Raw genomic sequence first — 22,315 nt, forward strand, 5'->3', positions numbered from 1 at the left:
AGAGAGCAGAAGCAGGAATTATGCAGAAGAGGATTGCGAAAGAAGAGGGGATGGAGGACACCAAGGAAACTGCTTTCACACACAACGGGACTGACACCCACATGACCTCACAGGAACTATGGCAGCACACACAAAGCCTATGCAAGTTAGAGCAGTGCTGAAAAGGGGGTGTATACAAGATTTCCTACCCTAACGAAGGAGCTATCGCCAACTTACAACTTCTTGCAGAGGATGCAGTTTTCTCCTATGGAATCTCAGTGGGTATATTAATTACACTTAAGCGGGGGTCCAGACCCAGCAGTAAATGGCCAACACAAAATGAACTCAGTGGTATATCTGCAGACTTTTGTCTCCTATTTCTTTGTCTGGGAACGTTTATTTTTGTCTTGCTGGTCTTTTTGCTTGTATATTATGGTTTCTGAATTTGTGTGTTTACGGATTTTTGTTTTGTGTGTATATGTATGTATGTATGTGTTTCTTGTGGTTTTATTTTCCTTTTTTCCTTATTTCTTAGGTTATTCTATCTTATTTTTTGCTTGTGTTTTTTTAAAGGAGGGGGGGAGAGGGCCTGGAATTGGGTGGGTGAGGAAATGGGGGAGGATCTGGGAGAAGATGGGGGAGGGGAAACTATGTTCAGAATATATTGCATGATAAAAAAATTTCAACTACAAAAAAAAAAAACCAGCCCATCCAAGCCCAACAGGTTGACACTATCTAGAGAGCGGGAAGCGGTGCTGATTAAGAAAGCAGCACATTGCTTGTTGGATTTCAGAACTACTACAGAACCGTGACTACTGCATCCACTTTTGCAAGTAAATTTTAGAATTTTCTCACTGGAGCATCTCTCTCTCTCTCTCTCTCTCTCTCTCTCTCTCTCTCTGTGTGTGTGTGTGTGTGTGTGTGTGTGTGTGTGTATGGATGTGTATGTGAAGGACAGATGACTTTCCCTTTTACCTCAGAGCCCTTCTAATCACGAATCTTGTTTTGAGGGCCTCGGCTAATGACCCACACCTGAGGAGCACCTACACCCAGGCTCGACTTGGACTTTACATATTAGAACTTGAGATGCAGAAATTTAAGGAACTTAGGACCACAATGTTGCCGTATTTGACATCCAGGAAGAACGTGAGCTTCTGTGGTCACAGTTGAGGAGGCAAAAGATCATATTTCTCTCATTCCTTATACTCTTTTCTCTTTGACATTCATCATACTGGGGTGGGGGACTCTTGTCCTCTCCCCTTAAACATGGGCAGATCTTTATGATTATCACAAACAATAACACAATGGATGAGACAATATGGGGTGGTGGGGCAGATCACTAGTGTGTCATGAATCCCACTTCACTTACTTGGGATATTTTCTTTCGAATATTTTCTTTTTCAAGGCCTTCATGTTGTGAAAAAGTCCGGCAACCCTTAAGAACCTCACAGGAGAAAGAGCCACTGTTAATTCCAGCCTCACTTGCCAGTCGAGCATGCAGAATCTCAGCAGAGCCATCAGCAAGTACTGCCAGTAGACAAGGCATCCTTTCCTTTCCTTTCCTTTCTTACAGGAGAGCTTGAACAAGACAGATGTTTTTTTGGTTGTTCTCATCTACTCTTTGAAGACAACTGATAATACAAAACTAGACAAAGATTATGGTATCCTGTACAACAATGATTCTCAACTGGAAATGATTTTGCTTCCCAGCAGGTATTTGCCAGTATCTGAAGACAATTTTAGTTGTCATAACTAGAGTATGATGCTACTGGTATCTGATAAATTGACTTCTGAGATGTGGTTACACGTTCTACTATACACAAGGTAGCCTTCTATAATAAATATCAACTGTTTCAAGGCATACTGATTAAAGTCTTTCTTGAAATAAAAAATGACAGATAGTTACTGTAGGTTTTAAGTTCAACCAAAGAAGAAAATAGATTATTGCCCTATAGCATCCCAAATAACTGCTTTCCATAAAAGAAAACTCAAATGATTCCTTGGTAGAAAATTATCATAGAGGACAACACACAAGGAAAAACAAACCACTCAAACACATAAAACTTTTGGAGTGAAGATGCATTTTATCTAGAATATAAGACCAAGAAATCAGCTCCATTGGAGCTTAAGTGAGGTCTGAGGTTTTCATTTTACCAGGGTGTGATTTTGCTGTAGGACTATGTGAAAAAGAATTAATAATTTCCTTTTTTTTATATTGAGCTTTATTTTGTCTGGCCTGCTTACTGTTCTACCCAACAGCAGCCAGTTTCGCTTGCAGTAGGTAAAATAGTAACCTCCAAAGTTCATAACCATTCAGAACTTCAGAATGTGACCTTATGTGGAAATAGTCTTCTCAGATTTACTTAGTTAGGATGAGATCATACGGATGTGGGTGGGCCAATGACTAAGAGAGAAAAGAGATTTGACCATAAGAATATACAAAGAGAAGATGACCATGTGATGGGGGAGGGACAAATTGAAGGGATGCCAGAGAATGACAGAGATTCCAACAGATACCCAAAACCAGGAAGCCTAAGGGATAATTCCTTCCTGGAATCTTCAGAGAAAAAAAATAGTTCTTTTAACACTTTGATGTTTGTGTTTGCAGTTTACAGAACTCTTAGAAAATGTGTTTCTGTTGCTACAAAGCTACCCAATTTGTAGTCATTTGTTCTGGCATTCCTAGTATAAACCAACACAACCCATTCTATATTATTTGAGTCATTTTAAGATTTATTAGGGGATGGAAAGATGACTCACTGGGTAAAGCTACTTGCCACCAAACCTGATGATCTAAGGTCAACCTCAAAAAAAAGAACAGATTTCTGTAAATTGCCCTTTTACCTCCAGAAGCACACAGTGGCACACACAAATCCATATCTCCCCCTCAAAATCAGACGTACAATAAAAATAAATGCTATGTTTTTGTTCAGTTAGTTTTGTTTTTCTGTTTACTTTTGTGGTTTGTTTTGGTTTGATTTGGCTTTTGGTCTTGTGAGATAGTGTCTCTCTGTGTAGCTGGGATGTCATTGTACATTCTGTGTAGATCAGAATGGCCTTGAATTCAAAGATCTACAAGTCTCTGCCTCCCAAGTACTAGGATTAAAGATGTGTGAAATTAACAGAAAAGAATTGAGTCAGACATGAATCAAATCAATTTGTGCCATCCAGACAGTTTGGATTTAGAGCTGGTTGCAGGAGTTTTATTTGATCCTAAGACTGATATATTTTGAAGAAGTAGAGGAGAGACATTTTGGAAATGTGTGCATGGACTAATGTGTACACCAGAGAATGGACATAATTGGCACTACTTATTATCTTTGCTTACAAAGCTTTCCACTAACCATTCTGCATGTCTCAATGTGAGGAGTTTGTCAGAAGCTAAAGGAATTCAACTCTTGTCTCCGAAACAGTTTTAAACCCTCCTATTTAGTGCCATGGTAAGCATCTGTTTTCTTTTAGAAAAAAACAAAACAGTATGACCTAATTTTAGTGTTGTCCATCACAAAGAAGTGAAATGCTATACTGATGTTTGAAAGAAAATAGCCCACGAAGGGAGTGGCACTATTGGGAGGTATGACCTTGTTGGAGGAGGTATGTCCCTCTGGAGTGAGGCTTGAGGTCTCATATATGCTCAAGTCACACTCAGTGAGACAGAACACTTCCTATTGCCTGCATATCAAAATGTAGCCAGCACTATGTCTGTCTGCACCATGTCTCACCATGATGACAATGAACTAAGTCTCTGAAAATGCAAGCCACCCCAACTAAATGTTTTTCCTTTATAAGAGTTGTCACGGTCATGGTGTCTCTTCCCAGCAATAAAAGTCCTAAGATATGCTGATATGCTGTCTTAAGTTTCTTCTTTTTCTTTTTCTTCTTCTTCTTCTTCTTCTTCTTCTTCTTCTTCTTCTTCTTCTTCTTCTTCTTCTTCTTCTTCTTCTTCTTCTTCTTCTTCTTCTTCTTCTTCTTCTTTTCTTCTTCTTCTTCTTCTTCTTCTCCTTCTCCTTCTCCTTCTTCTCCTCCTCCTCCTCCTCCTCCTTCTCCTCCTCTCCTTCCTTCTCCTCTTCTTCCTCCTTCTCTCCCTCCCCTCCTCCTCCTCTTCCTCCTCCTCCTCCTCCTCCTCCTCCTTCTCTTCCTCCTGCTCCTCCTCCTTCTCCTCCTCCTTCTTTTCCAAGATAAGCTTTCACCATTTAGCTCTGGCTGTCCTGGAACTTGCTCTGTAGACCAGACTGGCCTCAAACTCATAAAAATCCACCTGCCTCTGCCTCACAAGTTCTGGGATTAAAGGCATGCGCCACCACCACCCGGCAAGTTTCTTAATCTATAGGTTCTCTTTCCGACTACTTTTTCCCCTTGTAATTTTTCCATTGAAATACCAGGTCATCTATTTGGTAGAGTTTTCCCCAGTGAAGATTTTACTGGATTGGCATTCATTAAACAGGACAATATTTTTTTGTACCCAACTATTTCCTAACAAGTAGAAGCTGTAAAGGAAAACTAGACCATATTGGGATATTATTCTTCTGGGAGTCCTTAGGGAGTGCGTTTGGCACATGACATGCTTATCTCTTTTGTGATGGCAGCAGTCAGTGATGATGCTCCTTGCTCACTGTGTGCTATGGAGTAATGATCTTCTGTCCCTTCAGTATTGGTTCAGAACCTTCCAATGCACTCTCTAATATTTAGTTTTATAGAATACTGAAAATTTCAGAAAGGCTGGATAAATCCTGAAGTAACAGTCTTGACTTATTTCTTTAAATGATTATTGAGTTCCCTAGCATTCTCTAGAATTCAATATATATGAGTAGCATTATTTATATATGTCTATATTTGTATATATACATATATATGATGGATTCATGGATTGAAAAACATTTGATGAATTTCAATCTGCTATAATTAAGGTCATTATTGAAGGTCAAACTGACCCCTTTTGGTCTATGGAAGATCCTCCCAGTTGGCTTCTGACTTAGTTTTAAGTGATGTATATTCCATGTATATGTTTACATGAGTATATTTTCACATATATGTAGGTGCACTCTGCCCATACATAGAGGCCATAAGAGACTCTCTTGCCTTATCCCTTATCCCCCTATCTGTTTCTTTGAGGCAGTGTTTCATCCTTGAACACAAGGCTCCCATTTTCAGCTTAGGTAGAAGTCACAGGAGAATCCTCCTGCCTCCACTCTCCTCAGACCTGGAGCTATGTAAGCAGCAATGGTGACCCTGGACTTGTTAGCTGATCTGAACTCTGCTCCACATGATTATCAAACAAGCATTCTTGGCTGCTGAACCATCTCTCCAGCCCCCACTTCTGACTTCTTCTGAAATGACCCCAGAAGGTTTTCACAGCTCTCTTTTGTGAAATGCTCTCAGCTTATCCTGGATATTTTCTTCTGGGTCAGTCTTTTTTTTTTCCAAGAAGTCCTACGTTTCGTTTGCTGAAATGTTTTATTTCAAATTCATAATCTGTGCACTAAGGATTTATTCTACCAATAGGTTATTGTTTGTAAGCCTTTTGTGGGAATAAAACCAGTGTACACCAGAAAAGTTAGGTAGTTAACTGCCAAATGCCTTTTATTTTTAAATCCATGCATAGAATCCCATTTCTTTCTTTATCTTTTTCATTTATTATTCTATCGTATCTGTGTCACAACTGCAATTTTCCCTCCTTCCTTTCCTCCCATACCCTTCCATTTCCCCCAGAGCCACTTCTTTCCTTTCATAAAAAGGTGTACCTCCCAGGGATAGCAATCAAATGTGGCCTTTCAAATTATAAAAGGAGTAGGCACATCCCGCTTCATGAGGTAACCCAGTTGGAGGAAACAGGTCCCAAACGCAGGCAAAAGAGTCAGAGATAGCCACGGCTCCCACTGTTAATAGTCCCATAGAGGAGCAAGATAAACAACCATAGCATGTATTCAGAGAACCTAGGTCAGACCCATGCAGGCTTCCTGGATGTAGGTTCAGACCCTGTGAGCCCCTATGAGCCCTGGTTAGTTGTTTCTGGTTTTCATGTGGTGTACTTGACCCGTATGGTGTCTTCAAGTCTTCCTTGCCCTCTTCTGCAAGATTCTGAAAGCTCCACCAACTGTTTGCCTGTGTGTGTCTGCATCTGCTCCCAACAGTTGCTGAATGAAGTCTCTATGATGATGATTGTGCTAGGTTCTGGTCTACAAATACAGCAAAATATCATTAGGAATCATTTCACGGACTTTTTATTTTCAGACATGTTCGGTTCTTTCCTAGGTCTTTGGGCTATTCAACCATTGTTTCCCAGCAATCCGGGCAGTGACGAGTGTGGGATCCCTCCTGGCATGGGCCTCAAGCTGGACCACTCATTGGTTGGCCACTCTCACAAGTTCTGTGCCACCGTTATCCCAGCACATTTGCAAGCAGGACAGATGGTAGATCACAGGCTTTGCGGCTGGGTTGGTGTCCTAGTCCCTCCACTGGAAGTTTTGTCTGGTTACAGGAGATGGCCAGTTCAGTTTCTGTGTCCTCCATTACTAGAAATCTTGACTAGGGTCACCGTCATAGACTCCGGGGAGTCTGTATTACACTAGGTTTCTACGTTACCCTTAAAATGTCCTCCAGTGCCAGTCATCTCTTCCAGTCGTCTCTCCTTCTATCCCACCCCATCTGATCCCTCCCGTTCCCATCCTCACCCACCCTCAGTCCCCCAACAAAAGTCTATTCTCCTTCTCCTTCTCAGCAAGACCCGAAACTCCCCTCAGAGCTCTCTTTGTTACTTAGTCTCTCTAGGTACGTAGATTGAAACGAGTAGAATTTCATTTCTTTTTTTTTTACTTATTTATTTATTTATAAAAATTTCCACTTCCTCCCCTCCTCCCAATACCCTCCCACTCCCTCCACTCCCTCCCTTCCTTTCTTTCCAGTCCTAAGAGCAGTCAGGGTTTCCTGCCCTGTGGGAAGTTCAAGTTCCTCCCCCCCTCCCTCCAGGTCTAGGAAGGTGAGCATCCAAACAGACTGGATCCCAAAAAGCCAGTACATGCTGATGAACCAAGACCCTTTTTGTTTTGTTTTGTTTTGTTTTGTTTTGTTTGTTTTTCCAAGGATAGCCCTAGCTATCCTGGAACTCACTCTGTAGACCAGGCTGGCCTTGAACTCAAAACCCAGAGACTTACCTGTCTCTGCCTCTGCCTGTGCTTCTGGCTCCTGAAAGCTGGGATTAAAGGTATGTGCCAACACCACCTACGGAATCTCATTTCTTAAAGTTGCAGTAAATGGTAAAATTAGATGATCCCATTATCTACCTGCTGTACAAATAACAGCAGACTGATGCTAATACTATCAGCAACACGAATTCTAAGAGCTCTGTGATAATCCTGTGTACTGTATCCCCACTCGCTGTGCAGGCCATCTGTATTGTCAGGTCAAGGGGTTAGTGTACTCTTCACCTCTTGTCAGTCTTGAAAGTCTGTGTTTTATGTTTCTCTCTTTTTGTCAACATCTCCTGAAGAACTTGGCTGTTAGGAGCTCATTCTGTACAGTTTCTTCAGAAATGTTTGTAAAAACTTTCTTAAGTTCTTGGACGACAGTAAACATTTTTATTTCCTTCCTTCTTTCTTGATCTCTCTCTCTCTCTCTCTCTCTCTCTCTCTCTCTCTCTCTCTCTCTCTCTCTCTGTGTGTGTGTGTGTGTGTGTGTGTGTGTATGTGTTGACAACTTTGTAGAGTTGATCTCCTTTCACTTGTATCTGAGTTCCAAGGACTGAACTCAGGTCACCAGGTCATAAACCTCTACCTCTGAGTCACCACCCAGGTCTGTGTCCTTTATGTTTGAAAGTTCATAACCACGTTGAGTTCACGGTATCTTGTTTGAATATCTTATTATTTTCCTCTGGTCTCGGGGGTTGCCTTAAAATAGGTTGATGATAGTTTCCATTCTCCTATAAAGCAAATGCCTTTTTTCAAACTACCCAGACTCTCAAATAATTTATTTTCCCCACTCTTCAAAGGTACATCTGCCTTGGATGTTTCTTTGTGGTGGTTTTTCTGAGTTGGTGTTTTGGTTATTTATTGTACTAGCCCCATGTAGCTATAAATCTTTTTATTATTATCATTTGGTAAAGCTTTCTTGATTTATGTTTTGGGTATTTGTTCTTTTGGTTCGACTTCCTTCTCCTGGGATTCTGATCATTTCCAACACTTTCTTTTCTGCCTCATTGTCTTTTGTCAGGATCTGCTATTTTGACTATAATACTCTAGCCTCATAAAAATTTATTTTTATATGCTTCTTTGGCCTGGACTTGATGGTACAGGTCTGTAACTCCAGTAATTCCAGCCTCTTGGGAGGCAGAAACAGGAGAATAGCAAATTCAAGGTTCTTCTGAGCTACAGAGTAAGTTGGAGGCCACCCTGGGCAAGATCCTGTCTTCAAATAATAGAAAATGGGCTGAGATATGGCTCAGTGGCTCAGCACTCGCCTCACATTTGAGTTCTTCGAGTTCAGCCTACTTTCCACAGCTCTTAGAGACATGATGCTTAATATTCTTGTAAACTTCTCACAGTATACTCCACTTACAAAGCATTATTTATCTTTAAGTTTGTCCTGAGGTCTATCACTTTATGCTGCACCAGGCTTTTCCTTTTGGGGTCGTCATCCAGCTCCCAAATCAAGACACAGAGACTTCTTATTTGTTATGAATGCTATGCCTTATCTTAGACTTGTTTTTTTTTTTCCTAATTTTATAACTTAATTGTTGGGAGATACCTTTTGGGGGTAACTTCTGCCTAAACCCCAGCCATTCTAGGGTAGGAGCATGAGGATTAGAAGAAATGTTTAGTACGAAGAACAAAGATAAGAGCAAGACACAGAGACACGGGATAGTAGCAAGAGGGCAACTCAGTGAATACTGAATGCTGAGTTCACCCACGTTTATTTCTCATACACTTTTATACCCCAATACAAAAGTGGGAAAGAAGGCAAAAGACTGCTTTAACATGATACAAAGGACAACTAGAACAGGTACTTGCTCCAATACTTGAGACATCAAGTCATTATTTCCTGAGCAAAGCATTAGATGGTTGGGCAGTGAATACATGCTAGACCAAGTATCCTGCAGGCAGTTGCTCCCTAAGTCAAACCTATTTCAAAAAAAGGAGCAAAAGTATGCTTGAATTCTTTGACCTGTGGTCTGGGTGGAGCAGATCTACCTCTACAGGCCATCTTAATGTCCAAAGCACCAAGAAGCCACACCCTAGGTCAGGGTGTGTAGTCACAGTTGCCAACAGCTTCGGAAGAGCAAACTAAGCTCCAACTCCAGTCTGACCTTCAGATAAGGTAGAACAGGCTCACATTTTGGGGTCTCCACACTTAATCTGACCTATTTCTCTTTAGCTACATTTTGCTCCAGAGATTTTTAACTTTCCTTCCTTCTGTGTATCTTACTTCCCCTGCTGCTCCATGGCTGGCTGGCAGCTGACTGGCGTCTGGCTCCAGGCTTGTCCCTTTCTTCCTCCCTCACTCTCTCCTCCTCTTGAGCCTAGATTTCTTCTACTTATTCTCTCTCCCTGTCAACCCGAACTATTCCTCAAATGCACACATCTTTACATAATTAAACAAATGCAGCCTAAACAGATGTAACACATCTTTTTATTGCTAACAAAGGCAGAAGAAACAACTTTGTTCAGTTAAAGTCATATTCCACAGCATAAACAAATGTAACACATCTTTGCTTAGTTAAAATAAGATTCTACCGTATTACGCCTAAGGTTTTACAATTATAATTTATATAATATTTACATATATCAAGGCTTTTATTTCTTTAATCTTGTTTACAATAATAGATCACTAGCTGGGAAGATGGCTCATCAGGAAAAGACACTTATGGCCAAGCCCCAAGACCAAAGTTCGATTTCAGGCGCTCTGAGATAGAAGGAGAGCACTGACTCCAACAGGTTGTCCTATGATCCTCCACTTATGCTGTGCACTCATTCCCATTCTGTCCCCACAAGCTAAATGAATAAATAAATGGAAAAATTGTTTTAAATTAAAATAACAGCTCATTGTTTTGTTGTGCCCTTATGATCTGTAGGCATATTTTTCTGATCTATTTTTTCTTACGATGAACTTAGTGAATTTTGCCATCAGAATTTACCACAGCTCATTTCATACGTTACTCATTGTTTTGTTTGTTTGCAGTAAAGCAAGGTCTAGAAAACTTTTGTCAACATCACAGAGCCTAGTCTTTGTTTTTAAAAAGTGTTTAGAAATACAGTGGTGTTTGGGGGATTTCCTCTCCTCACTGAGAAGAGGAAGTATGACTAGCGTTAGTAAGAGGGTAAAATTTAAATTTGTAAACACTCTAAATATTTTAATATAGATTAAAGATTGCACTGCTACTGGCTTGTCTTCTCCAAATGCTTTAGATCATATATTATTGAGATAAGGTTTTTTCATTAAGGAATATATGATATACATCATGGGCTATGTTTTGAAAGGAAGACAATTGACTCACTAACCAAAGAGAAATCAGTACTGACATTTTATATACTTCTTTCAGAACCCCTTTCTGTGCACGGTATTTTTTTCATGATTGTGGGAATATTGGATATACAATTCCATGTTCCCCTTGCTCCTATGAAGTAACTGTTACCCAAATCCCCAAGTACCATAGTTTCATGCCGTGCTAAATCTACTGCGTGCTTCATCCATTACTCACTAGTCAAACGCCAGTGTTTGGGCAGTTTAAAAAGCATTCCATGTGGTGTTTTTTTCTGAGATATACAGGTGCCTATTTTCTATTGAGGTATGTCTCCTACGGGAGAGCCTGCAATGCTATCCAAGCTGCTAATGAGTCACAACAGCCATACCAGGCTCACAGGAGCATTCTTCTGACAAGTTTCAAGCAATGATTAACTTCTCTGTGGAGGCTTACAGAGTCCATGGTAACAGCTGAGGAGAAAGATGTAGTCATCATTATCTTGAAATCTCACCTCGTTTAATTTATACAACTTTCCAAGGATTCCTTTTGGTATTTATGGTGTGTTTAATATGTATATTATTATACGTACACGTGGGTGGAGTAGCTGTGAGCAGGTCTTGGAACCAACTCGGATCCTCTGAAGGGCAGGAAGTGGTCTGTATCACTCGCTGTTCAATCTCTCCAGCCCCATATGCAAACACACGTAGTCCTGTGTTCACATCATCTGTATCTTTAGCCCCACCCCTTTCTGTTTGTTATTAGACTCAGATTCCACCAGCTTTGCAAATTTGGTACATATGAAACTGAACTCATTGCCTCTCTGTTACTTGCAATCAAAAAGTGTTTAATTACAACATAAGCTCCAGCTAAACAAAATCCCAGCATAAGACAGTGGTAGGGGGTATTCTGCCATTAGTTGAGGAACTATTGGCTTTTGATAGCATCTAAGAAAGGAAAAGTCAATTTTCTTTAACGGTCTGATCCCTGGTAGGTCTGCTACATGCCGGGGCCCTAACCCCAAGTCTAGCTGACAAACACAAACATCTCAATGGAGATGGAGAAGGAGGAACCAGTGTCAGTGGGAGAGGAGTTGGGGAAGAGTGTTGGGATAGTCTTTCTGTACACTTTGTATAGATATGTCTCTGCTTTACCTCATCTTCCTAAGGCACCTTCTGATTGGTTTAATAAAGAGCTGAATGGTCATAGGTTGGATAGGATAGGTGGAACTTCCGTGTGCAGAGATAGGAACTCTGGGAAAGATTCTAAGATGGGACATTCGCCAATTGAACAGAGGAACTTGGATGTATGGTCCTGCAGAGAGGTAACAAGCCATGTGGCAGAAAAGAAATTAATATAAATGAGTTAATTTAAGTATTAAGAGCCAGTTGGGAACAAGCCTAAGCTAAGACCAAGCTTCCATATTTAAAAAAAAAAAAAGCCGGGGTCTAAAGAAAAACCGTTTACAGAAGGGGGCATGAGTATGTTCACAATGCATTATATGAAAGTCTCGAAGAACTAATAAAAACATTCTTAGAATACACTAATCTTCAGCCAAGGAATACGCCTCTGGGAAGTTTGGCAAACACCCATACCACCCTATCCCCTGACCTTGGTTGTGCTTCCTCAACTGGCACAGTTTTGTTACTCCTACAAGTATCCTCTCTGTCTGCAAAATATATTGCTAATCTGTCACAACTTAAGGACAAAGGAAACATCTCAGGCATGCTTAAATGGCTCAGCGTAACACTCCCACAACAGCACAAAGGTTACAAGAATGGTTCATCCACTTCCCTCATCAGAGACTGTAATAAGATAACCCACTAAATTTAAGTGGAAAAATACTACATTGAGATTACATAAAGAACTTTTTAGTGTGTGTGTGTGTGTGTGTGTGTGTGTGTGTGTGTGTGTGTAAAATCTAGACTGTTTGCTTATTTTTCTAAGGATAGACTTTCAAATCCCAGTATACTCACTTCTCTATCTGATTGATTTCTTTTCTGTCTGAGAAGGTCATGTGTTTGGCTGATTTTCCGTGAGTTTGGCAGTAGGGCCAAGTCAAACATTAGCCACAGTACTTCAGTAGGCACAATGGGAACTACAATTAAATAATACCTGCCCCACAATTCACCAATGCACTCCCCAAAAGTTATCAGTGATTTTTGTGAAGTACACTTCACACTTGACCCTTATAATTCACATTGTTAGCTAACCCTCCCTGGATTGCCTTTCTTGCTTGTATAGATTTTAGACTCCTTCACTTTCTGTGTACTCTTTGCCTAGCTTTTCATCTCCTTTCTGTGCTGGTCCTGTTCAGTCTAGCTTATTAGTTGTCTTCCGTAGCTTCTACTTTACTATTCCCACAAGCTGTTGTTGTCTCCATGACTTTTAATTAACTCAGGTAGGATACTTACCTATGTCACGATTCGAGCAGAGGCTTTAACCCTAAACTTTATATTTTGATGCTTGACTTCAACATCCCAATTTCCTTACCTTTACCTGTCCATCTCCGCAGTGACAAATGTACATAAAATCCTTCCTTGTCTTATGGATTCTCCTTCCCCTGAATCTTCCACAGAGATGGTCACGCTGGAAAGTCCTGTCATCTGCCACCCCCTGTACCCAATCATCAAGCCATGCCAGTTCTAGCTCCTTGGCATCTCTGCTGCTTAACACTTAAAGAATTGATTGCAGACTTCAGTTCAACTTTCCTAACATTGATCTACCACATTTTACTTTTCTATAAATTATGTACTGATGATTTGCAAGAATCCAGAGCTGGCACGATGGGGAATCCAGTTAGAAACCACTGAATCCCAACGCTATCTTTGCTAATGCTGCTCACACCACGTGATACTGAGAAGGTTTGCAAGGGAGAGGGGAAAGACAAAATTTGATGGTTAAAGAAAACCAGAACAACTAACACCTCCATATTATTTTTCTTGGGGTCATCTCTGCTATTTCACAAAAAACGGGCCCCCAGTTTATGTCTCAGCATTTGCTTAATGCCTTATTCTAAGATGATTTACCGGACATTTTCTATCTGTTAGACTTTCTGGGAAGGCAAACACACTATCATTGCTAGACCTCGTCAGAGTACATCAGCACTTAAAGGGGTAGACTTTGCAAGTCCACATCTGCCCCATTGTTTGGGAAAATGACTTAGAATGCTTTACCTCAGTTGAATAAAAAGGAAAAGAAATGATCACAATCTGTTTTGGTCATTGCATTAATCAGATATGGAAAACATTCTGATAACTCTGTACTCTGCTAAGCACTGTTAACACGTTATCAAGTAAAAGTGTAGAAAGTGTTAGCTAAAGTGAATTTTGAATCGTTCTAGTTGCCAAGTTTCTAGAGGTAAAATGAAACAACACCAGGGCTCAAGCACGCCCATTGTATGGAGATTTTATATTTAATATTGAATGTATACTTACTTAGAGAGACATATATACATGCATACTGTAGATGCCAGATTAGGGCACTATCTGACACCTAGCCATTAACACTTTCTACTACAAGTAGGAACTGAAGAAAATTGCTCGGGGCTGGAGAAATGGTTGAGGTATTAAGGGCTTCTGCGGCTCTTGCAGAGGACCTGATTCCAGTTCCCAGAGCCCAATTCAGGAGGCTCCCAGCAACCGGTAACTCCAACCTCATAACATCCCAGCCATCCTTCTGGACTGTAAGTGAGCCTGCACTCACAACTGCACATGCTCATTCATAGACATGTAATAAAAAACGTTGATTTGCCTAAATCAAAACGCTTCTTTCCCTCAGGTCCACATCCTGGAGAAGTTACTGTGACTCATGCGGGAGCTCTGCCCCCAACATGCCAAGACATTTGACATGTCTTTGGGGCCTTCAGTTCCCAGCAAAATGTGTGAAGTGAATTAATCCCTACACCCCACCCAGTCTCTCCAAGGTGAGGGTCTTCATTGCATTTGCTCTTGAATGAGGGTATGAAGCGGACTGGCTTCCAGTGGTTCAGGCTTCTGTGAGACTGGCGTTTGAAACCGGACTTCACGAGAAGCAGGGGCAACCTCGCCTTATTACACTTAGTAGGCACAAAAGGCAAGCTTCTGTTTCCCAAACAAATATACCACTCACTTCTGCAGAAGTTTGTGTGAGCCTTACTTGCTCACAATGTAGCAATCTTCATTGGCATGTAGGGTGTCAGGGAGGATTCTTCGGCAGTGTTCGGGACTCTGGAGAAAAACATTTGAGAAAGGGACATCTTCACAATTCAGTAGTGAAATCAAGGCTTGAATATCAGGTTCCTGGTATATCCTGGTATGCCGAAGGAGCTCCATGGCTCCTCTTTGCCCTAAAAATCAACCAAGAAGTTGGTATTAGGGGAATCACTCCTCTTGGCCTGAGTCAAAAGTCCCGGCGACATACAAGCCAACCCACCGAAATAGAAAGGTCTGAGCCTGGTCTTCAGCTGGACGCAAGCCTGCTACACCCGTCCTGGTGCTAGGCTTTGGGGAAACTGAGTCCCCACCACTGGACAACTCCTCAGGGCCCCGCCCCCTCGCTGCCCCGCCTCTCACCTTGCTCCGGCCGCGAAGGTGCGTGCGGCGCGCGCTGATTGGCGGCTTCCTGGCACTGCCCCGCTGCCATTGGCTGCCAGGGCCTCTTTGTTCCAGATCCCAGCCTCAGCCGAATCGGGCTGCGGAAGTTCGAGGGCGCGGTGTGTGTGTAGCTGCGGCGTCGGCGCCCGAGTCCCCGCAGCGGAGCTCGCGGACGCGGGACCGAGCCCCTCCGACGCCCAGCATGGACCTTGAAACCAAAATAAAGAAGGTGAGTGGCGCGGGCGGCGGCCCAGGTCGCCTCACCTGAGCGCGGGAGCTGCCCCGTGTTCCCGATCCAGATCCCGGTAGGTGCGGGGAGAGGACCACCCCGCCGGCCCCGAACCTTTGAGGGACTGTCGCCATAGGGCGGGACCCTGCGAGCCGTTGTCACCGCGCCTGAAACTTTCCGGAAAACCTTTCAGCCACGCCTTCCCCAAAGCCCAGGGTGAGCTCTGGGCGACGGTGCCTGACAATGCTTCCTGCCTGGGGAAGCTGCGCTCTGGAAAGCCGGTGTGGTTCGATGATGTGGCTTTGACAGCCCCGACCTCCTCCCTGCAGCCTGGCTGCCCCAGGCTCTCTAAAGTGTCTGCTGACTCGCGACACTTCCTTCACACCCGCGCTTGCTGATAACTTGTGAAGTGATGACTTTGGGGGAAGTGTGTGTGTGTTTCACTGATGGACTGAATGCCAAAATACTGTCTCCTTCTTGAGAAAATGTTTGGCCGCCAGCTGCACACAGCGGTTGTTGCAGATGCTGGGGAAACACCCCCATGACTGTTCCTGGTGTCCAGGCTAATAGCGCTACCTGAGGAGCTCCGAGATTATGGGGAATCTCTCAGGTCGCCTGGGAGAAAGGGGTGGGGATCAGACTATGACTCAAAAGAACACTGACGTCAAGTTCTATTGTAACATTCGACCTTAAAGGTCTTGTTCTAGGGAATTGTGCCTGTTTACATCGAAGTAAATTTAAGCTAGTGATCTTTTATCAAATAGGGAAGGAAGTTGTGAAGAGTAAAAAGAAAAGTTGAGAAAACTTTCTTGTCTTGCTACCTTACAGTTGCCGGTTCATCTTCTAAAAGAGAATTTCTATTTTGTGCCCAGAATTGGATTTTTAGAATTGTATGCAAATATAAAGTATGAGGGTAGGAAGCAGTTGACAAATAGATGTTTGAACCTAGAAAACACTTCCCTGGTCCTGTCTGATTAAAATCAGCACTCAGAAGGGAAGTCCAGAACAGGAAACATAAAATACACGCTTGTCTCTTCCTGTTTGGTGTTTATTCCCTTAACGTGTTTTCTGGTTAACCATGCTTCCCTCTTAGAAACCATTTGATGGGTTGTGTAGTCTCTTATTATGAATACTGAACTCACTGAGTGTTAATGGAAGAACTGCTTGAGGCATGTATCTCAAATGGGAGGGTATTTTTGCTTAGAAATACTGATTTGAAAACTGTTCTGTAAAAGTGTGAATTCCTTGAAAGTAGAGAGGGGTGAATAGGCAAATCGGAGGATAATGACGCTGTTGTGTGTAATACTGTCCTGGTATGTATTTGTCAAGCCCCACAGGATATACGGTACCAGAAAGGAACTCCGATGTGGATTTTGAACTCTGGCGTTAGTGATGTGTCTGTGTGTCTCATAAATGGCCATCTCTGAAGCACAAGGTTGATAATGAGGAATGGGCTGGACATGTGGAGACAAAGGCCAGTAGGGAACTGAGCTTCCGCTCAGCTTTGCTGTGGACCCAAAGACTATTTTTTAAAAGTATTCTATTTTTTTTAAAGGCAATCTTTGAGACAATAATTCTTAGAGGAAAAGTCCAAAACTAAGAATTATTTCTACTTGCAATGGGTTTAAAAAATGCACATCTTTAAAAGCACTTTCCAGCAGTCTGGGTTATAATAAATATTCTTTTGAAATATGGCATAGCTATCCCCCTTCATTCACCCTTTACTTTAAAAGGATGTCTTTTCAACCAAGTACCCTAGCCGTCTCTGTAAGCTTACTCCTTCCCATTCCACCTGAAGAACAGGTGTTTAAAGAAGATGTTTCAGAAGTTTAAAGAAAATGAAATTACAGCAGTAAATCCTATTTGATGAAGCTCTTGCTCCCAGTGATGCTTAGAGGGTCCTCTCTCGGTGATGACTAAGACACCCAAAAAGTGTTCCATTTGACTGCCGACTATGTCCTTGATCTACCTTCCTAAGCTGATTTTAGTGGATTGGATAAAAGGTTCCCCAATGCAACACCCTTTGAAGATTCTTGGAGTCAGTTTTACCCTGTAAGCCATAATCTCAAAAGAAACACTTTTAAGAATTGCTTTATTTAGAAGTTGCTTTCAGACACACTTAGAGAAAGAAAGATTACAAGACTTCTTCCCTCACTGTCAGATCTTCTTAGGTTGCACAAGAAAAGCCATAATTTGGATGTACTTTCCAAACAAAGGCAGTTTGGAAATGGAAATACAGAGGCATTTAAATAAAAGTCAACTTGACCTGTAGCTGAAGAAGTGTGGTATTTTTCCCTTTCAAGGCCCTTGCGTTTCATTGTTGACTCCAAAAGGAATTTTCCCCAGGCAGATGGAAAATGTTATTTATTTCCCATATCCTGTAAAAAGAAATAAAGAGGGCAGTCTTTACCTTTCAGTGACCTAGGTGGGTTACTCTATTGTAAGAGTTTTGGTCGATAAAAGGAGAGATTTCTCCATATACTTGCCCTTGGGTTGATTAGCAATTGCACACCACTATCATGGGCCCTTTGGGTTTCATGATTGCTGTTTTGCTATATTTTGTTTTGTTTCAGGCGAGTGAGCTGTTTCTAGGATGTGGAAGCTGGTTTGTCTACACAGACTTTTGGTTTAGCAATATTTTAGATGAGAATTTGACTTTTATGTTTACGCCCTGTCCTCCGAAGCACTCAGCTGGACCCTGTCCCTGCCTCTTGCATCCCTTTTCCTGTATGTAAGTAAAAATCTGTGTCTGATTGCAAAAATAAGCAATGGCTCTGAGAGGTGGAAACAGCCTCATTTTCATGTTCAATTGTGGCCCATCACCAGCTGCTTTCCCTTGGTGCCACTTTGTCCAGGAAAATCAACTTTTATTCTAAAAAAGATACCAAAGAGAAAGAAAGACTCCGGGGATTGCCAGTATACTGCCTAGAATTGCTGCCGGGGTTTGATTCTGCTGTATTTTGTAAACTTCATTTGAAAATCTATCCTAACATCTTACATGCTTTTCTTGAAATTCTTTGTTTCATTAACTTTACTTTAAGAAGAATGAGATGCATCTTATATACGGAAGGCCACTAACAAGAGCGAGAAAAGTCCCTCTCTGCGCTCAGATTTGTTTAAAAAGCTTTAATTATTATCCAGAAGTGGATAGTAAGTCCAAGTGACTGGAGCTGGAAAAGATTCAGAACAGAGATTACTGCATTGGAAATGAGAATGAGCCTTTCCTCATAGGTAGCCCCTTAGTTGAGTGAAAAAAAGCAACTATATTGGAATCTTTTGTCCCTCAAATCTAGTTAGCTTTTCTGCTTGAAGCCTTTCTTGGTATGGGAAAATGTTGACAAAAAACTTACAACTCTCACCAGATAGGAAGGGAGGAAGGAGGGAAGGAAGAGAGAGAGAGAGAGAGAGAGAGAGAGAGAGAGAGAGAGAGAGAGAGGAGAGAGAGATTATTCTGGAGCTATTTTGAGTGACTATGGCCCAGGAATACAGATTTAAGTTACCCGATATTCCATGTTCCAATGTGGAAACACTTTCATGATAGTTTATAACTTTGCAGTACAGAGACAGTCATAAATCAAGGCAAGTCTAAAATATGCCAGAGATGCAGACATATCAAGATGAGGGAGGTTTTCTGTAGGCCAAAGATACAAGATGACATCATGTTGGGAGGTTCCTGTAGGCTGGAGATTGAGGATACTGTCTGATGACCTCATGTTGAGAGGTTTCTGTAGACCCAAGATTCTGACGGCCTGCTTAGCTTTTTGAGTAGGTAGAAGCTAGTCATCTGCTAAGTTAACAGATTCCAGAAAGATTTCTGTCTATTAGATGTTAGTTCAGATTCAGATGGGCTGGGAATGGCTGTTCCAGAGGGCTTGAACTAGCCCAAGATAAGGTAAGGCTTCGGGCCTTTAGGTGGGAGGAGGGAGGGGGTCAGCATTCCAATCTTTCCGTAGTGCAGCATTTCTGATCAGTCCATCACTTTCTGCAGACACAGCTTGTTTCCAGGACTTTTTGTTCACAGAGCACTGGAAACACATTTTCTTCAAGTGTCATCGACACGCATTGGAGTAAAGGGAGATTGTCTTTAAAGGTAGACGCTCCGACTCAGAAGCCATGGAAGAAAGTAAAGTGCCCCAGCTAAGCTGTTTCTCTTTCTGTTGCTCTGGTCAAGTGCTCCCACAACAATAATATAGCAGAAAGGGTTTATTCTGGCTCATAGGTCAAGAGTCCAGTGCATCACGGTGGGCGAGTCATCACGGTTCGGAGCTTGATGGAGTTGGTCAGAGCAAAGCAATGGTTAGGAGACAGAGAGCCATGAATACACTTTGCTCCTCAGCTCTTATTTTCCATTTATACATCTAGATACAAGCATAGGGAAATGATCACCTACTGGCGTACTAAGAGCTCCATCTCCCAAGGGAGGCAGAGGCAGGAAGATTTCTGTGAGTTTGAGGCCAGCCTGGTCTACAGAGCCAGGACAGCAAGGGCTCCACAAAGAAACCCTGTCTCTTGGGAAGAAAAACAAAAATAAAAAAGGCAAGGAAAAAAGAAGAAATTATGTTTGAAGAAGTGATTTCTATACTAATAAAATTACCAGCTATCCTACTGGTTTTCAAGGTGTGGGCTTAAGTCGGTGTTTGATGTATACCCATTAGTGTTAGCTGACAGATAGAAGTCTACAAAAGTAAAAGGCTCATGAAAAGGAATTTCTGGGAGACTTTTACAGACAAAGAAACTCGAATAGAATTTCTCATCATATCTTCTAGAATTCTTCCAACTTCTCAGTTTGTATTGGGAGCTGAGAGTCCATATTCAGTGAGATCCTCAGCAGTAGGTGGCCTGTGTTGGGCTCTCTGCTTTGGGAAGTCAAACATAGCATAGCATCGGGATCTACAGGGGTCCTGGTGAGCGCGGGAAGGGCTCTACCTTCTGAACTTCACATGCGGTAGAAATCTCCACACTCTGTGGGTAGGAAATGTATTTTGCAATGGCACATGCCCCACGTCATAGTAGGCCAGCCAGAACAAATGAAAATATCAGGGCACTCCTTATGCTGAGGAAGTTATTAATTTCCCTCCTGCTTACAAAGAACTTTTGGTTAAAAAGGCAGTGAGAAACACCAAAGTGGTGAACTGTCTCTTGAACTTGCTAGGGAAATAATATTGAGAATGGAATTGATATTAGGGCCAGCACTGTGCGGAAAAGCATGCTTAGTAGGGCTTCCTTAGTGCTACACTTTGTTTGTTCTCTGAGAATTCGAAGAGCGCTTGGCTATCCGATAATTTGAATACAAGTTCTTTGTACAAACCGAACCACACAGTGTACTTAGAAATTAGGAAAAATCAGTAATGTCCAGGTTTGTCTGTGTCTGGAGAGAGTACCCGTGTATCCAGACTTTCTCCCGTTTCTTTATCAGCATCCTTTCAAATCACACTAGGCTATAGTAGGTCTACTATTTTTTTGTTGTGCTGACTACCTTGGATCTCAATTTCCATGTGTGAGAAAGCTCAGTTGTTGACAGGGATTATTTCTAAGGTTCTAAATCCCTGGATATGAAAGTTATGTTAACAGTCTACCAAGTTCCATGCCGCTTTAAAAACCACGTAGGCCACAAATGTGCCTGTGAACACATATGCACACGTACACAGTGTAACTGTTTCATACATCTGTGGGGTCCAAAGGAAGTTATTCCATGAGCAGATGAACTCACATAAGAAGTGTTACGTTCCTTAGTGTATGGAGAAATGATAAAGGAAGAAAGACTTGGTGTTTTTAATCATCCTGTCCCTCAAGCAAGCCTTGTCTCTTAAAAACTGTCTTTAAAAATGATACCTAGGGCTGGTGCAGGATATTTATTGTATAGCAATAAACAGAAAAGACATAGGTTTACACTCATATAAAGAGTGATAAAGCAAAAACAAATAAGTACAAGCAAATGACCGATGGAACAGGGCCAGGATTGCAGCGTCCTGAGGAGCCTATACAGGTTAGCAAGCGCTGGATTTCTAACACAGGGAAGTTCGGGGTGAGCCTTAAGGATCACGAATCTTGCAAACTTTGGAATTCTCATTTCTTTTATCTTAATGGCCACTGGGGGAGAAAATGGTAAAGCAATTCTATATAGTGAAATGTAGATCAACCGTAATAAAGTGGGGCAATGTAACTGTATCCTTGCACCTCTCTGGTAGTCACATTTGCTCTTCTTGATTACAAATGCCCTGCGAGAGTCAGCCTTGGGTTCCTGTTTGCTGTGCTCACACAGTTTGGTTAGCATCTACTGCCATTTTTTTCTGTTAAGACAGGGTTTCTTTATGTAACCCTGGTTGTTCTGAACTCACACTGTAGACCAGGCTGGCCTCAAACTCAGAGATTCCCCCTCCCACTGTGTGCTGGGACTAAAGGTATGTACCTTCACTACTCAGCGATATTGTGAGTTCTTAAAAGTCTCTTCATTAGGCCATTAATATTCAGGGCGTATAGGAAATTCATTTTTATAAGATGGTGAAATGTTCAGAAAAGTTATCTGGGTTGTGATTAAGGAAACCTCAAAAAAAAAACACAGAAGGGGAGAAATAAGACCAATCAAATTGAAAATAGGTTGCAAAATACCATTTGCAAGATTTTAAAGAAAAACAGAGTCACAGGTCTTGGAATAAATATGCACTCAAGCCCTGTACTAGAAGTTGAAACATTTTTTTTCAACTACCCAACTACAGCCTTCAGCTCTCCTATGAAACAGTTACAGTCTGATCTGTTTTTTATTTTCCGAGTTTCACGTCCACCTAACTTCCTGTTTCAGTAACTGCCTAGAGAGAAAGAAAGGTATCTGTGATCCGTGTTCTAGCTCTTCCTGCTTTGACTTGGTCCCCACAGTAAAAGGGCTAGTTCATCAACTCCACTTTCTCTCATCTCCCCCAGTCTGCTGAGAATGGGGTTTGGCTGAGTTTGGCCGAGGCTTAAGGGTGGAGCGTGTTTGGCCTGAAGCCAGCCTGTGGGGGCCTGCAGAGATCTGCCTGCTCAGTGACCTAAGGCTACTACTGGAGGAATACTTTGTCACTGAAGCACTGACTCAGACCGGGAGAG

The 22,315-nt window shown here is 42.0% G+C and overlaps 1 protein-coding gene and 1 long non-coding RNA gene across 2 annotated transcripts in view; one reads left to right on the forward strand and one right to left on the reverse strand.

Moving 5' to 3' along the window:
• Positions 1-11,861: 11,861 nt before the first annotated feature.
• On the reverse strand, positions 11,862-15,107 carry LOC125409808 (uncharacterized). Its single transcript, XR_015736700.1, has 2 exons — positions 14,983-15,107; positions 11,862-14,756 (listed from the first exon to the last, which is right to left on the reverse strand). It is a non-coding gene; the product is annotated as an uncharacterized LOC125409808 (long non-coding RNA).
• Tes (testin LIM domain protein) overlaps positions 15,101-22,315 on the forward strand; it is a 38,531-nt gene continuing 31,316 nt past the window's right edge. The window contains exon 1 of the mRNA XM_048448988.3: positions 15,101-15,232. Coding sequence (XP_048304945.2) covers positions 15,206-15,232 — 27 coding nt within the window. The 5' untranslated portion in view covers positions 15,101-15,205. The remainder of the gene's footprint in view (positions 15,233-22,315) is intronic.

Source organism: Myodes glareolus, chromosome 25 (genome assembly GCF_982192425.1).
Source record: "Myodes glareolus chromosome 25, mMyoGla1.1, whole genome shotgun sequence".
NCBI lineage: Eukaryota > Metazoa > Chordata > Mammalia > Rodentia > Cricetidae > Myodes > Myodes glareolus.